Source organism: Helobdella robusta, assembly GCF_000326865.2.
Source record: "Helobdella robusta unplaced genomic scaffold HELROscaffold_1, whole genome shotgun sequence".
NCBI classification, from domain to species: domain Eukaryota; kingdom Metazoa; phylum Annelida; class Clitellata; order Rhynchobdellida; family Glossiphoniidae; genus Helobdella; species Helobdella robusta.
In genome coordinates, this window is record NW_008703570.1 from 11,092,982 (window position 1) to 11,108,406 (window position 15,425).

Below are 15,425 nucleotides of genomic sequence, written 5' to 3' on the forward strand. Positions count from 1 at the left end.
AAAATAATAATAATAATGCTAATAATAATACAAAAAGATTAATTAGCGATTTTCAAATGTTTATATTTCAATTTAAATAGGCGCATATATCAAACTTATACATTTTCAAGAATTAGCTCTACGTTTGAATTGCAACCGAACGCTTAGAAATAAATTTGCGATTTCTTATTAAGCGACGTTGAACCTGATTTGGAAACAGTTACTCCTACTACTAAAATGACCAGTACCAAAGAGATTTATCATACTACAAAAATTTATATGGGTACTGAAACAAAAATTAAGAAAAAAAACACCACTGAACCCGATGAAACCCAGCGAATGCCCATAAGTATTAACCTTCCTCCAACGTTAATTTCCTTGATGGCGTAGAAGTATTGAGCCTGAGCTCTCGGCTCGTCGAAGGCCTCATCTCCCCAGGTGTTCATCTTGATCAGGGAGATCATGATGTCAGAAGCCGTTGTGAATTCCTGTTGTGTCATGTGTTGTTTGTGTGTATGTGTGTGTATCAATGTGCGCGTGTGCCTGTGTATGAGTTTGCTTGTTATTGGGTATTGTTGTTATTTGTTTGTGATTTCGTTTGTGTATATAGGATATTCGGGTACTAATTCTGTAGATAATTGAAATCGTTTTTTGATAAATACATGACAATGTGACGATACAAACGAGCAATTTTCTTCAATCTCAACACGATATACTATAGAGCAAAGCAGAGAAGTCTACGTGTCTATGAATCTGTGTGTCTATGTCTAACGCGCCTGTGAGTCATGAGTTTTTGTACTTGTTTGTCTACATCTACACTAAAACCTGTAACTATACCAGCACGTATACGCACATATCTTACTTTAATTATTTAATCTATTGAAAAAATTAATTTTTTTCATCATTATTTGAGATGAAAGCTTACTAGCGTTTATTATAAATTATTTTTATTGTTTGTTTTCTTTTTCAAGCATCTTCACACAATGTAACATGATACGTTAAACATATCTGATTCACTCCAGCTCCAGCACAGCTATGTATGTTGGTCTACTGCAAACAACTACAACTCTCAACAAACTGACGTTAAAATTGTTGTTCATTTAACTATACACAATATTTTAACGTGTATTTTTTACTACAACAGCTGATGCTACTAAAATAACAAAATAAAAAGTTAATACCGTAATCTATTGTAAATGTAATGTACTGTAAAAAAAGTAACAAATGATAATGCAAAATCGTTTGGTGCCTTTTTATTTAAAAAAAAATTCACTGTTATATTGCTGGCAGCGTGGTTATTAATCTTAATGTTACTAAGGCAGCCAAAAAATGTTAGACACAATTTTGATAAAACATAAATTCAATGTTCCTACAATTTTCAAGAACAATCAACCAAAACCAGGACTAACATAAAGAGCGGGCAGTTCATCGAATGGAATCTTCTTGGGTCGCATCCTTTTGGAGAGAGTTGTGAAGACGACGGAAGCGTCAGTGAGCGGGCTGATGTCGCTTTCATCTTCGCTGCACAACACTTGGCTGGGGTTGTTCAGCGGAGCTGTGCGGACGGCCGGCATGTTAAAGCGGGCTTCGCACGATGAACTGAAATTAATGGATGTCTCTGGTTACATTGTATTGTGTGTGTTACATTTTTAAAAATTATTTAGCTGGTTTGATTGACAAGTAGCAAATGAATTGATTAATGTCTTTTTATTTAAAATTATTTTGATTAAAATTATGAGGATGATTGCTTGGCCGATGAAGGGTCGAATTTTGGTGATTGCTTGATTTTTACCAGCTCATAAACTGTTGAAATGCTGCAACGAAATAAAAGTAAATGTTAAGTATTGTTTCATTGGGCGCCTAGACTTGTAAAGCAAAATAAGAACACAATAGAATATATTATTTGCAATTTTGTGATGTAACCTGTAATATTGGAAGGGTTCCCAGTCTGCATCAGGTGACACCTTCTTGTAGATAGCAAAACTTTCAGGACGACTCGAGAAGAAGAATATTTTGATGTATGTTATCTCGAATGTTTTGCCTGAATGAATGCATGTTGCACAATTAGTTTTGCATCATGTTTTTGAATAAATAACTAAATAATTGGTTCAACGTATTGTTCCATTTTAAAAGAAAAAAAAGTAAAATCAACATTACAAATATTAAAAAACAAAAGTAGCCAAAAAAAGAAGCAACGATATAATTAAGCAAAGTCAGTGATGAAAGAATATGTTGGTAATGACATGATTATGGAAAAATGCTTTTCAAGCCGCGCCCAATCAGCAAGCACGTGAATTAGCTGTCATAATTTGATGAGTTAGCTGCAAATATTATTATAACTTGTACTAAATCTTACAAGTCAAGTTACAGATAGAAAATGCGAACAACTGAATGAACAAATAAATGAAATGAACGAATATGACGATGTAATTAAATAATTAAGAATACATATGAACAACTGAGTTAACAGAGAAAAATAAGCGGAAGATAATAGAGAACATGTTAAAAATAAATTAAAATCTATAATAATTAATGATCTAACGTAAATTAAAAAATGAAACAACGATAAATAAAACATTTCCATAAAATTTATGTTTAAAATTAACACTTGCATATTTAAGTTAAACATTTGGTGCTTTCCTGAATGTTTAATTTCCATTATATTTAAACTGGAAAGCACTGAATTAAGACCATCAAATTATCATTATGTTAATATTTATATTTCAGTCACATTTTTGCCGTGTCCACAATTGCTTCCTATGGATCTTATCTCCAAACCTTCTTCCTACTTCCCGTATTACATCTCAATTTTTCATAAGCTTTAAGATGTGTTTCAAAACCAGCGCTGCGTAACGTGCAGCAATAGTGCTACAAAATGTTAGTCCTACAAAAATACCATTGTAGAGTAATTCGTCCATACACCTTCCAAGTTCGATGTTTTTATGTTTTGTAAAATAAATTTTATTAAAATAAATAATTCACAATTTTTGCTATCTGTGTAAGTGCTGTAACTAAATTTTCATTTGAAATGTTGAATTAAATCTTACCCATAACGAGCTAACACGTACTACCTGTAAAACGTTTTCACACATCTCACAAATAAACCTCCTATGTTCAAAACCTTGTTCATTAAAATATTGTTCGGAAATAAAATAGGAAAGAAAGAAACGTTGGAAAATTGAAAGATAAACAAACCAAATTCGTTCGTTCGTTCATTAGTTCATTCATTCATTCATGCATTCATTCACAAGTTATTGTGTGTTGCGTGCAAACTTCTACTAGTGATATTACTTCGCTCATATCCTTTTTATATAGACAATGGGCGTTAAAAAACGTTTGAAAGAAAAGTTATTTATGTACACTGTTGCGAGATTTCTTATGTTGTAAGAAAATAACAAACGATTCGTTCACTACACATATATATATATATGGTTTGCTATATATTTTATTTTGAAATCGAATAAAATATAGAAAACCAGTTTTGACTATACGACTTAACGTTAAACAACGAAGAGCTGTTAAGAATTGTGCGGTCCAACAGCACACACACGCAATCATATTTTTACGACTGTATATATTCCTAACATTTTTATTCATCTATAATTTATATATATTATTATAATTTATTAAAAAGAAGCTAGATTCGCTCCTCTCGGCAAGCTTCTTGCATACATTCGTGCTTGTTAAATGTACAATAACAAACAGCTCATTAAATTTTTTCTAACTTTTTTAGTTACAAATTAATAGTATATTGTTTCATTTGAGTATATTGTTCGATGCACTTTTTCACAACTACAAACCGAGCTCCGCGTCTTCATCTTCAGAGCCGTACTACAGACGAGACTCATTTGAATGAAATATTCACTCGTTGGGTTGACATCATCCATATTTTTCCATTTCCCTTTAACATAAAATTGCGGAAATAATTTGTTCAAAAAATATGCATGTTCTTTTATAAACTATCCCATCTAATAAGTAAGGTCTACTATATTTATCTCAATCGGAAAGCTTATAAGAGACGAACATGGATCCACATCTGAAATTACAAACATCCATTAGAAAATTTTTCCAATCTTTAGACTACAAAATTGCCGTTGAAAATAAATAACATAACCAGCGAAATAAGTTAAATGGCCAAAAAATAATTTTAGCACTCTACTCATTTGAGAAAAATTAACTAATTTGGTAATTCGTTTATTTTTACTTTTAAAAATTTGTTTAAAATCTTATTTCAACTGTATTTATAAAAATAGCTATTCATCCTACACCCAAGTTCACGTACACTTGTGTTGTATGTATGTATGTATATATATATATATATATATATATATATATATATATATATATATATATTGATATCATGGAACTGATACAATATACTCTTACACTGTACACAAATTAGTAACAGACAAACCTTCACTGCACCAACTACTACATATTTTAACTAAACACAACAACAGTATACTACGGTTACTTTTTCTATTTGTATTTGTTTGTGCTGTCCCGTGCAATAAGTAATGATATGTATGTGTGTGTAATAGTGTGCGTGCGTGCGTGCGTGAGTGCATACAATCTATTGGGAAAACACAAAAGGGTAAAGTCACTCATTTTACTCATTCATTTTATTCCTTCGTTCATTCAACCAGCGACAAGACTTTAATTTTATGACTCATAAAACTTTAGGTTGTTGGTGGAGATAGTGATACAATGTAATAATACTTTATGTGTGCGCGCGTTTGTACGTGTGTGCGCGCGCGCGTGTGAAAGTGTATATAAATAGATGTATACTATAATGTATATGTTTGGTACGTGTATTGTATGTTATAGGAGGCAGGCATCTCGTACCTCATACAAGTTATCTGGAGATAGCGGTGGATGGATGAATTTGTGGGAATATGAAACCAGAGATGAAGAGTGTGCTGATGTGTGTGCACGCAGTTGGTCTTTGTGTGGTTTATAAAATGCACACATGCGTTGCACGTGTTTATATATATTAGTGTACTTGTCTATGTGTTGTGTGTGTGAGTGTGTGTGAGTGTGTGTGTGTGTGTGTGTGTGTGTGTGTGTGTGTGTGTGTGTGTGTGCAAAGTTGTTTTTCTCTCGTCCATATGCTTCGTTTAGTTTTAAAATTCTTTTAAATCTTGCATGAAAAAACGACGGCATATGAATTCGAAATAAAATAATACATCGTTGTGATGAAATTGATTGCAAAAAATCGCAACAATGGTATTGACTTACATGATAAAAAAACGCTTAGCAACAAAACATTCAGTTTTTTTCTAGATTAAACGTTGAAAGATATCGCAAACTATTGACAAAGTTGAGCAAATATGTTCTTTTTAATTCACAGTAAAACAAAAATCCACATAGATCTCTCCCAATTTGAAGGTCTTACAACTTTCAAAATTTTGCAATTTATGCTTACTTTGAATTTTTCAAGACAAAAACTATTTAAAAACGTCAAATCGAAGTAATACGAGTTGGTTAACTAAATGTATTATATTGCATAATTCAAAATAAGTGTATAAAAAGAATTGAAGTAATATTTAATTATATTAGCGATAAATAATCACATTCGATCAAAAGCACCATCAGCATAAGCCATAAAAACTAAAAAAAAACATAACGGAAAATGTTGCGTGTACATAAACTCATTACGTCATCAAGCCTCACCTACCTAAGTGAATCGTCAAATTGACGCTGTTTGGGTACTGCATTCTTTTCATCATAGTGGACGACTGCCACCAGGTAGATTTCGCGCCATCTTTTTGAATATCCGTTAAATATTTTGCAGGATGACTTTTCTCAGGAATGCTAGCGTCACACTCGTAACAATTCGTTTCCGATCCGGATTCGGCCAAATTACTTTCAGACACCACACAGTAAGGTTCCGGTTCCTCCTCACCGCAAGTATTTGTAACGATCACTGGTAATTCCGATGCGGCATTTACGAATCCTGGCGTGCAGCTGACGGGTCTGTTGTTTTTGTAGCAGAGATTTCGGCTTCCTTCCGCTAATCCATGTACAAGTGAACGATTAATGATAAGGAGCGTTAAAATTGATAATATTTTAAAATACGTCGACATCATTTTGAAAACTAAAAATTAATTTCTTAATTTTTTATCCTTTATTTCATAATTTAGAATTAAATAGAATATTTATTAATTGAAATATCGACAGCGTGTGCATGCACGCACACAGTTGCTGCAACTTGGTGAGAAGTTGAGCATCGAGTATAATATTCAGAAAATGAAAGAGCTGTGATTGGTGGAAAGTAATGTTTAGTACGGAGCCCGGATGAATTGTCTTGAATATGCATATTAGCATCCTAATCATATGCATCAGATCGCACGATAAGTTGGAAATGGTTTTAATTAATACATCACCGATGTGAAATGCTTTGAACCTTTAAAAATTCGCTCAAATTTGAACTCAAATTAATTAATTTATCTACGATCGTTTTTTGAAATTAAACGACAAAAAATCACGTCACACGTGTAAACAATCGACCGAAATTACGTCACGACGTGTAAACACCGACGTTCTTCAACTGAAATTCTGTGCGTAAATATTCAAAAAGTTGGGACGATGTTCTTGATGATAACTTTGACATTTATCTCGCTGCTGGCGACGTCGATGAGCAGTTGTCTGGACGACATAGCCAGGTGTTCTTCGCCGAAGGAAAGTGATCTGAGCGGCAAATTTCTGGGCACTTGTGACAGTTACTGCAGAGTTTGCAAGGGTGCTGGAGGAGGTAGGTGCGTTGCTACAACTTCACCACGCTACTGTTTCGGACAGAAGGATCCTGGCAAGGAATGCATGTGTTACGGCGTTGGCGGGGCGACGAAGCATTGGAGTCCAATTTGTCAACTTTTGAAGAGGAGAAAGCGAAGTTTTATTACGAACTGGACGAATAAATCAAATTTAATCTAAAACAAAGAGATAATAATTTTGTGAAATTATGTTTGTTAATCTCAATTTTGACGTTAAATTTTTATTTCATTTTATTGTGTTTTGATTAAAAGACAGTTGAAGTAAACCTTAAAATAATGGTCAAACAAATAAGATAAGCATAATAACAATGGGTCATGTCTAATGTATAGAATTAAAGCTCTTTCGTTTTGCGCTTGAATAAGATTCTTAACAATTATTGCGTGAAAAATTGTTGTAACTGGATTATTCAAAAAATGAAAAAATGTGGCAAATATTTAGTGGACAAATGATGTTAACCTTGAGCTGTGATATTTATGTGATAAACCATCAAACATTGGTGACGTCAATAAACTGGGAATTAATAATAATAATGCAATTTTAATTTACAGTTACTGTATGAAAAATAAAAGAAACATGTAAAAACACTCAACAAAAACTTGAGTTTTCCAAAGGGAAATGACACCAATCGACCATGAGATAATGAAAAGTTAAACTAATTAATTATAATCAATTAAAGATTAATTAACAAAAATTTATAAGGTCTTCAAAAGAGTGAATGCCGCGCATACAATACAATACAACTCCAACAAAAGCAGACGTTAATCATGAAGGGCATATATTCTCAATGGATATTATTACCCTGTAGAAACAGACTAACTTGATCTCATTATATAAAACAAATTGCTGCACAGAAAATGACGAACCATCAAAATTAAAATCCGTCCTTAATTTTGAAAATAGATCGGTATTTAAAATTGAAACGAGGTATTTTATAAAAAAAGAATCTTCCTATATAAAATCAAATTCTCAAATTGACTAGTAGAAAAAATATACAACATAGACAGAATTCTTGACTAGGGTGTTATCTTATTCATAAAAAAATCTCAAAATGAAACAAATTTTGAGGAATTAAAATATAAAATAAATGAAAAAATTGTATCAACATTAAATGTAATCAATAAATTAATCATAACAATTATTGCTAATACTAATGTTAAAAAAACAACAACAACAGTCCGAAAGATTGAAAAAAACAACTTGAGAAAAAAATTTGATTTAAAATATTTTATAAGTTGATAAAATATTGTTCTTACAAAAGCTGGAACTGAAGGGAAACGTTACTGAGAGTAGCACGCTTAACGTGAACTAGAAACAACATTTTATTACTTCACGTGTGGCTAAACGTGCGATAATTTGAAAATTCAACGGTGATGAAAATAAAACATGAAACTTGAAATAAAAAAAAAATTTTAGCAAACTGAAAAATTAAAATAAATTTTAAAAAAATTTCACATTCACGGTCAAATCGTGTGATCACTCCGATATTTTACAAAAATTAAAACATGCCTATCACATTGTCTGACAACTAACAACAACTGCCTTGAATTAATTCAAAAATAAAATTAACGAAAAATATTTGCGTGTCTGTGTGTTTGTGTGTGTGTGTGGTGTATGTGTGTAACGCTGACACTAGGTGAGTTATTGAAAACATTGCGATATAATAATATAAATATTTAAAAAGATTTTCGATTTCCAATTGAAGCAACTTTAATAAGACATATCGAACACCACATTGAACAAAACTCGAAACATTACGATTATTCACAAAGGAGAAAATTTTCGTTTACTTGATTCAAATAACTAAAAATTCCAGTGCCTATGTTAAAAAGAATTCAATTTTTTACTACAGAAAGTAAAAACATCCGATGGTAAGAACATTAATGAATACTTGGAAGACTATCATCTACTTATCTGATCGTAAAAATATAAACTGTACAGAGGACATTGACCTAGCCTAGCTCATACGCAGTCAGCTTCCACTCAATATTATACAAGCTTGGAAATGTTTGCTTGGAAATGTTTGCTTGGAAACAAAAAAAAAAACAGAAAAATTATGGTGAAAATTAAAATATATATATATATATATATATAAATATATATATATATATATATATATATATATATATACATAAACTTACAAATATCCAAACAATGAAAAAAATAAAACAAGAAGCAAAAAATAACAAAATAATTACTTGCAATTGAAAAACAAAGATGTCAAAACAATTGATAAATGAATAAAAAAAAAGTAAAACAAACAAAATGGATTAAAACAAAATAGCAGAAGATGACAAATAATTACTTCTGTGGCAAATGTATCAATGGATAAACTTTGATTCAAAAAAACTTTTAAATTTGCATTAACTACCAACTTCACGTTCACACAATCTATGACCAGACAGCCATCATCACAATATTATGCTGCTATTTGGCAGGTGCCACACTCTATACACAATTCAAAATAAATTCTTGATACGTCAGTCAACAAGTAAATAAATGAATAATAAAAAGAACTTTCAGCCTCAAAACAAGGTGGTCAAGAAACGAGGCCGAGACGAGAGATCTTGGCTGCAAGGAAACTATGGAGGATGAAGACAAGTGGCTTCGGATTCAAATCCAAATCTAATTCCTGCAGTGTTTCAAGATGTGAAACATTCATGGAAGTAGATAATGAACGAAGATAAGTATATCATTTAGGAGTGAACAAATGAAATAAGAATACATAAATTGAATAGGTAACAGATACAAATTTTCAAGAAATAAAAACTTAGAAGATATGAAAATGAATGAAACGAACAACAGTCCTGTCATCAGAGAAAGTGAGCATGAGCAGTCGAACGCCATCATCGTCAGTTGAGACCAGCCTGTCAAATGGGTAGTGCCATAACAACTTCATGGTGAGAGCCTCTGGATTCGGGTTGTTCATGGAAACTGCTGATGGGGAGGATGGCAACTGTGAGGGAGATGTACCCAGCAATGTGAAGCCATTCTCGTAATGTAGGACCAGACGACAGGGCATGTTGTTCCATAACACAGCTTCATGCAAGTAGAAATGTTTCATTGACGTTTTCGTTGTTTGTTTGTTTATTTGTTCATTTAACTTTTGGTCTAGCCATTAAATTAAAAAAACTAAATTTTAAAAGATCAGTATGCCATGACATGTTAAAAAACACATAAAAGAACAAAGTTGAACACATTTCATATTTCATAAGTGAATTAATAAGAAAATGTAAGAGCCAAATAACCAGTGCTTAATTCTTTAACCAGTTCAACAGCTGAACATGAGCCCTGCACAAGAGCCATTGACCAGTTTGAAAGGTCATTCTGCACCTCAACTCGAAATATGTGCTCTTCTATTCCATACCTGTGGCGTTGTTTCAAGACTATTTTCATTTACATCTTCATCATTTCATCATTGAACTTACCTTGTGCCAGATCTAAGCCCAAAATAAAATTGATCTATAAAGACAAGTTGTGGTAGTTGTTGTTGTTGTTGCTGCTGCAGATGTTGGTAATGTTGATGTAGTTGTTGGAACTGTTGCTGTTGAAATGCTGAGCTGTTTATGTGCACCAACCTGTACATTTTGTTAAGTTTAATTATTCTACAATTGACAAAAATTCAAAGATATGCTTAATAATACATTTTCATTTTAAATTAGCTAAAAACAAATGCACTTTTCACTGAAACTTGATTATAGAACTATATTTAGGAAAATTTAATTTGAGAATTAAGACTAAAAATAATGAAATGAATGATAATTGAAAAGTTTGGACTATATCATTTAAACATTTCTTAAAAACAAAGTCAACAAATGATTGAACCTGGTTGTGAGAATGGAGTAACTGAGAAATGGATTGGACCATTCCTCTTGGCTGGTGGGAGCTGCCTCGTAAAACAAAATATCTTTCTCTGTTATTGCAACAAATATTGGCTTCCATGCAGATGATAGTGCTACATTCTGGTTCACCTTGAATCCATTAATTTACTTATTAATTCATTTATTTATTTAATTATTTATTCATTTATTTATTTGTTCATTTACCAGTTACCGTTTGTCATTAAAATTGAATGAACAGAACAAAAAATTAAAAAAAAATAATAATGTTTTAATTTTTCAATAATTTGAAGATTATGGATAATTTTATAAAAAAATTTTGAAACAACTCCAATGAAATAATATCTAAAAGAAATAACTTGTTCAGTGAGCCATCCTAAGTGTCTGATTTGAACGATATCTCCAGATGGATTTGTAGAGGTTGACCTTAAAATTTTATTGGCCTCTGTTACAGCTTCCACATTTGAAGATTGTATACAGGAGTGAAGGGCATTGAGCCATGTGAATGTGGTCGGATCGTCAGGGAATCGAAAAGTCAAAGAACATTTCAGATCAGGTGAAAGCAACTCGAGACCCCTTGGAATGCTGATGCAGAGCCTGCAGTAGGACATCATGAGAGGAATGGACTTGGATATGTCTGCTGTTTGTTTGCCCGCTGTCAATGAACATTTAGAGGATGTTGATTTCAAACTTCCCCAACCTAACTCACTCAGAACTGATGATTTCCTGAAATATGGAATTACCTCCCAGAGAAATTTAACTGTAGTTGAAAATAATACAACAAAGCATAACTCATCAATTAGTTAATTAACACAGATCAAAATTTATACATTTACTTATTCATTCTACCCATCCAGCACACATATCCATTTATTACATGTATCATTATAATCCAAATAACCAGTTAAACAAAACTTGGAATACCTTCAAGTTCAACCATTCTTCCGGCTTTCTTAAGGGCTCTGACTGCATCATCATGTCTGGCATCCCTCAGGTCCTCTCCATTTACAGATAAAATGGCATCACCAACATACAACTGTTTACTTTTATCGGCTGCCATATTTTTGAAAATTTTTGAAATCAGAATGGGCATTTTATTTTCTCGACCGCCTTTTATACTTATTCCCAAACCATTTGAGTCTTCCTTTTGCAGCTTTACAACCCTTTTGTGGCCAGTTAATTCAGGTGGGGGATGAGGATCACAAGCATTTCTATCCCATGATCCATTGGCGGTACTACCTTCCCCGTAGCACGGATCATCCAGCGACAAAGTCAAACTTTCTTTGCCTAACTGAATTGTGGCCTGGGACCACTGTTGTTTGATGAACACTTCTACCTTGGAAGTCAGGGGAGCAGCAAGTGTCATAATGGAGAACTTTTAAAGAATTAAAACTCAGGCCGGTACATAATTGTCCTAACTTGCATTTGTCTCAAAAAGATACGCCATCAATTTTAACAAATCAGTCTGCAAGTGAATTTTTAAATTAATGTATTGCATGTTCTCATTAACAACAATTACAAATTTTGTAGCGCCTAATATTAAAATATTTACTATGGTTCCATTTTTTCGTGATTATTTGGAATAAATGAATCAATGAAAATAGTTATAGCATTTATAATGTTTTAAATTAATTTTAAAATAATTTTACAGCTTTTATATTATAACAGTTAAAAAAAAATTTGCAAAATGTCAAATTGAATGTAATTAGTAGAAATCATGGATATATCCATGGTAGAAATTTGGTATTTCCCCAATACTATTTTGTCTTAGCTGAGCTTGAAGATTTAAAATACGACACCTGATACAATAATTCAGGATAAAATGAAATATGAAATTATCAGTTAGTTGCTTGTGCTTTGTTAGTTAGTGGGAAAGTGTGGAGACTCACGTTCTTACTAATTTATTTATTTATTTAATTAATAGTTAGATTATTAAGTTAAAATTTAGAATTGATTAAATTGAAACTTCTTCGATCAATTCAAGATTTCAAGTGTCATGCGGTCGATGTTTGTGTTTTGCCAGTGTGCTACTGCTATATCATATATCTATATAAACTATAAATAATAATAAATAATTATTATTATACTTAATAATGATAATACATATCACTTATTATTATTTATTTACTAACTTCTAGTAAGTTGTCACTCAAGCAAGAGCAAACCGAAACTATAAGTAAGGGGCTAGAAAAAGTTATTTAAAGTTGTGTTAGCTTTGTGGTTATTTCAAAATTTTCAGGGCTAGAGTTGTAGCAAAACTACTATTAAGTGTTCACTTAAGACAAGTCTTATTTATTATAATCACGCGTCAGATGTTAAGTTATTTTAATCATTTGTTGTAAAAAAGAATACTTTTTCTATTTTAATTTTAAATTTTTAATAATCCCTTTGATTTAGTATTAGTTATTTTATATTATAATATAGATGAAAACTTAAATAAGCATTGTTTATCGTAAAATAAAAATAATGATGAAAGCATTAAAATGTTTTTACATGACATTTACAACAATTACTACAACTTTTCTTCATTAATCAATTTCTTTTAAATCTAAACAGCATTTTTATCTTGTTTAAAACTCTAGTTTGCTTTGCTGTACATACAATTCAATTTTTTGCTGTTTGAATAAATAATGCTTTTATTCCACAGATTTTGATAAATAAAAGACAAGTTCATAAAAATAAAAGACAAATCTAATTCATCGCACAACAAATTGCATTGTATGGTATTAAATTCTTTTTCAGTTGTTTTTATCAGCCTGAGATGAGTGAAACAATGTTGAAAGAAAATGAAAAATTAAAAGGTTTTGTAAAACTGTTCCTTTAATAGTCAAATTAAATGTTTAGTAGTTTTTTCTTGTTAATTTTTTGGTTTAGGTGAATGTAGATATTTTCTTATTATTATGTGTTAAATATCTGCAGAATTATTGAATGCTTCTAATGAACAACTTGAGAAGCTATGCAAACATGTGGAAAAGAAGCAAGAAATATCCAACAATATGAAGGCACAAATTAATCAGTTGCAAGATCAACTAACTGTCAAAATTGATGAAGTAAGTAAGTCATTTTCAGTTTTTTCTTTTATCATTTATCGTTTTTTTTTTTAAGAATTCACAGCTAGAAAAACAGGTATCCAATATATCTTGTTTACATTCCAAAATATCCAACAATATGAAGGCACAAATTAATCAGTTGCAAGATCAACTAACTGTCAAAATTGATGAAGTAAGTAAGTCATTTTCAGTTTTTTCTTTTATCATTTATCGTTTTTTTTTTAAGAATTCACAGCTAGAAAAACAGGTAACAGAATTAAAATGTAGCAATGAATCGCTTGAAGCAAAGTAAATACAAATTTGCCTCTGATCATTGTTTTGTTTGATCTAAAAATTTATCATTAGTCCAATATTTCAGTTATTTTTAGAATCTATATCCGTTTATTTTTCTTCAGACTAGTGTTGACTGAAGGACAGTTAAATGATGAATCGTCAGTATTACCTTTCCAATTTTTTATCGTTTGTATTAAATAGTTTTGTATATTTTATCATAAATTTTTACTTTAAAGAAAATTACTCTGTGAATTTCGGGTAAGATTTGATGAATTAGCTGAACTCGCAGATAGGATACAAAAGCAAAATGTGCGTTTGTGACCTCTTTCAAAATTTTCTTGCAATGTGATTCAGTCAGCTGCATTATATTCATTTATTGATTTAGATCGAAAATGATATAAAGTTGTCCCGTTTAAATGAAGAGAATGAAAGCATGCTAAAACATCTGAGTGAAGTGAGTTGTAATGGGTTGTAGTTGAAAAATCTTTTAATATAATTATAAAAAATTATATTATTATAATTATATAATTATAAAATTATATAATTATATTATTACAATTATATAATTATAAAAAATTGTGGGACAAAAAGATGGATAGTGAAAAAAAGTCCGAGTTTGAGGCTCAAAAATTACAGGTTTTTGAACTGTTTAATTGTATAATATGACTCACAACAACAAATTTTAAAAATAAATTAACTTCATTAACAAACCAATGGGAATAGTTGAAGATATATGTAGAAGAGATCCAGAAGTTAAAAAAGAGTATAGTCAGATTGCAATCACAATGCAATGCTACGCCAAGGAGTACATCCAGCAAAACATCATCAACGTCGTCATCTTCATCATCACCACTATTATTCAGCCAAAAGTCGCAACCACCTCCATTGCCACCATTATTATCCAGCCAAATGTCTCAACCATCGTCGTCATCATCGTCGTTTTCCGCATCATCGCATCTTCATTCAAAAACCTTCCCAACTTTAAACGATCCTGGACATCTATCAGGCGGTAATAACACGTACAATAATAATAATAACGTCAATAACGATAACAATTTCAAAGAACCTCCTTCTTGTAAAAGCACACATTCCTCCACAAATCACACTGTAGCTCACGAATCAGAATGTAGAGACGGGGATTCCAGTTACAAATGCCCCTTGTGTCAGTTCCCCTTCGAGGACAGAGAGGCTTTTGCAAATCACATGACAAGATGCGATGGAGCTACGCGATGAAGAGACCGCCTGATCGATGAATGTTGTTAATCTCAATGAGTAATTTAATTTAGTTTGTTATTGCATCGGTTTTTTTTGCTTTTTCTTACTCTCATAAAAATCAAATTCTGATCATGTCTAACTAATAAGACCAACGTGAATAAATTGATAGAGAACGGAAGAAAATAATGCAAAATGCAAATTATATAAAACTGTATTACAAAAGTGGGAATATAATGTAATAATATAACATTATGAAATGTTACTTGAATTTTTTTTTACATAAACTTGTCTAGTACCG

At 31.4% G+C, this 15,425-nt stretch overlaps 4 protein-coding genes across 4 annotated transcripts in view; 1 reads left to right on the top strand and 3 right to left on the bottom strand.

Moving 5' to 3' along the window:
* HELRODRAFT_188055 (hypothetical protein) overlaps positions 1-1,553 on the bottom strand; it is a gene marked incomplete at its 5' end in the record, with an annotated part of 16,785 nt that extends 15,232 nt beyond the window's left edge. Inside the window, 2 exons of the mRNA XM_009011421.1 lie at positions 294-467; positions 1,389-1,553. Coding sequence (XP_009009669.1) covers positions 294-467; positions 1,389-1,553 — 339 coding nt within the window. The remainder of the gene's footprint in view (positions 1-293; positions 468-1,388) is intronic.
* A 3,247-nt stretch (positions 1,554-4,800) lies between these two features.
* On the bottom strand, positions 4,801-6,068 carry HELRODRAFT_159543 (hypothetical protein; the record flags this gene model as incomplete). The annotated part of the gene is made up of 2 exons (XM_009011422.1): positions 4,801-4,898; positions 5,657-6,068. 2 exons carry the CDS (start codon positions 6,066-6,068, stop codon positions 4,801-4,803), a joined length of 510 nt encoding a protein of 169 aa, XP_009009670.1.
* A 3,221-nt stretch (positions 6,069-9,289) lies between these two features.
* HELRODRAFT_105641 (hypothetical protein) lies at positions 9,290-11,955 on the bottom strand (the record flags this gene model as incomplete). The annotated part of the gene is made up of 7 exons (XM_009011423.1): positions 9,290-9,382; positions 9,551-9,789; positions 9,999-10,117; positions 10,179-10,328; positions 10,576-10,721; positions 10,949-11,349; positions 11,514-11,955. The coding sequence occupies 7 exons, from the start codon at positions 11,953-11,955 to the stop codon at positions 9,290-9,292; spliced, it is 1,590 nt and encodes a 529-aa protein (XP_009009671.1).
* A 1,395-nt stretch (positions 11,956-13,350) lies between these two features.
* On the top strand, positions 13,351-15,145 carry HELRODRAFT_159545 (hypothetical protein; the record flags this gene model as incomplete). Its single annotated transcript, XM_009011424.1, has 4 exons — positions 13,351-13,390; positions 13,509-13,639; positions 13,695-13,811; positions 14,636-15,145. 4 exons carry the CDS (start codon positions 13,351-13,353, stop codon positions 15,143-15,145), a joined length of 798 nt encoding a protein of 265 aa, XP_009009672.1.
* Positions 15,146-15,425: the final 280 nt, after the last annotated feature.